Here is a 479-nt window from a genome sequence, read left to right on the forward strand (position 1 = left end):
CTGCCTCTGGCCACTAGGAAGCTTTGTTTAGGTCTTGAGGGCGGGTTTTCCTGGGAGTGGGTGGGTAGGGGGCGTTGGTTCCAGGCCAATCGCTTTAGTCGGTGCGGTGGTGCTCGGCCAATGGGCTGGGTGGATGGGACGCTCCTCCCGGAGAGTAGTGAGACCCCTGGTGCGGCCCGATTGGCCGCGGCAACCGTGACTGGCAGACGCGCTGCCCAATGGACGCTGTGCGTGGGCCGCGGGGCGGGGCCAGGGCGGGTGCGCGGCGGCGGCGGGGTGGCTGGGCCGGCGGCGGCGGCGGTACGAGGCGCGCGCTCGGGGTCCCGGTCGCGAGGAGGAGGAGGATGTGGCGCGCGGAGGGGAAATGGCTGCCGAAAACAAGCCGGAAGGTGAGAGCCGGAGCGCGAGGGCCCGGGGCTGTCGGGGTGGCGGCGACACGGCGAGCCCGGGGCCGCGCCGGACATCCCGGGCATCGGCGG

At 72.9% G+C, this 479-nt stretch overlaps 1 protein-coding gene across 14 annotated transcripts in view; it reads left to right on the plus strand.

The window, feature by feature from the left end:
* Positions 1-276: 276 nt before the first annotated feature.
* Camta1 (calmodulin binding transcription activator 1) overlaps positions 277-479 on the plus strand; it is a 791014-nt gene continuing 790811 nt past the window's right edge. For all 14 annotated transcript variants that reach the window (XR_008721044.1, XR_008721045.1, XR_008721043.1 and 11 more), the window contains exon 1: positions 277-389. Coding sequence is in view for 11 of the 14 variants with exons in the window: in XM_055615328.1 (XP_055471303.1) it covers positions 345-389 (45 nt within the window). In the remaining 3 variants the exon portion in view is untranslated. The remainder of the gene's footprint in view (positions 390-479) is intronic.

Source organism: Psammomys obesus, unplaced genomic scaffold (genome assembly GCF_907164565.1).
Source record: "Psammomys obesus unplaced genomic scaffold, mPsaObe1.curated_primary_1811, whole genome shotgun sequence".
In the NCBI taxonomy this organism is placed as follows: domain Eukaryota; kingdom Metazoa; phylum Chordata; class Mammalia; order Rodentia; family Muridae; genus Psammomys; species Psammomys obesus.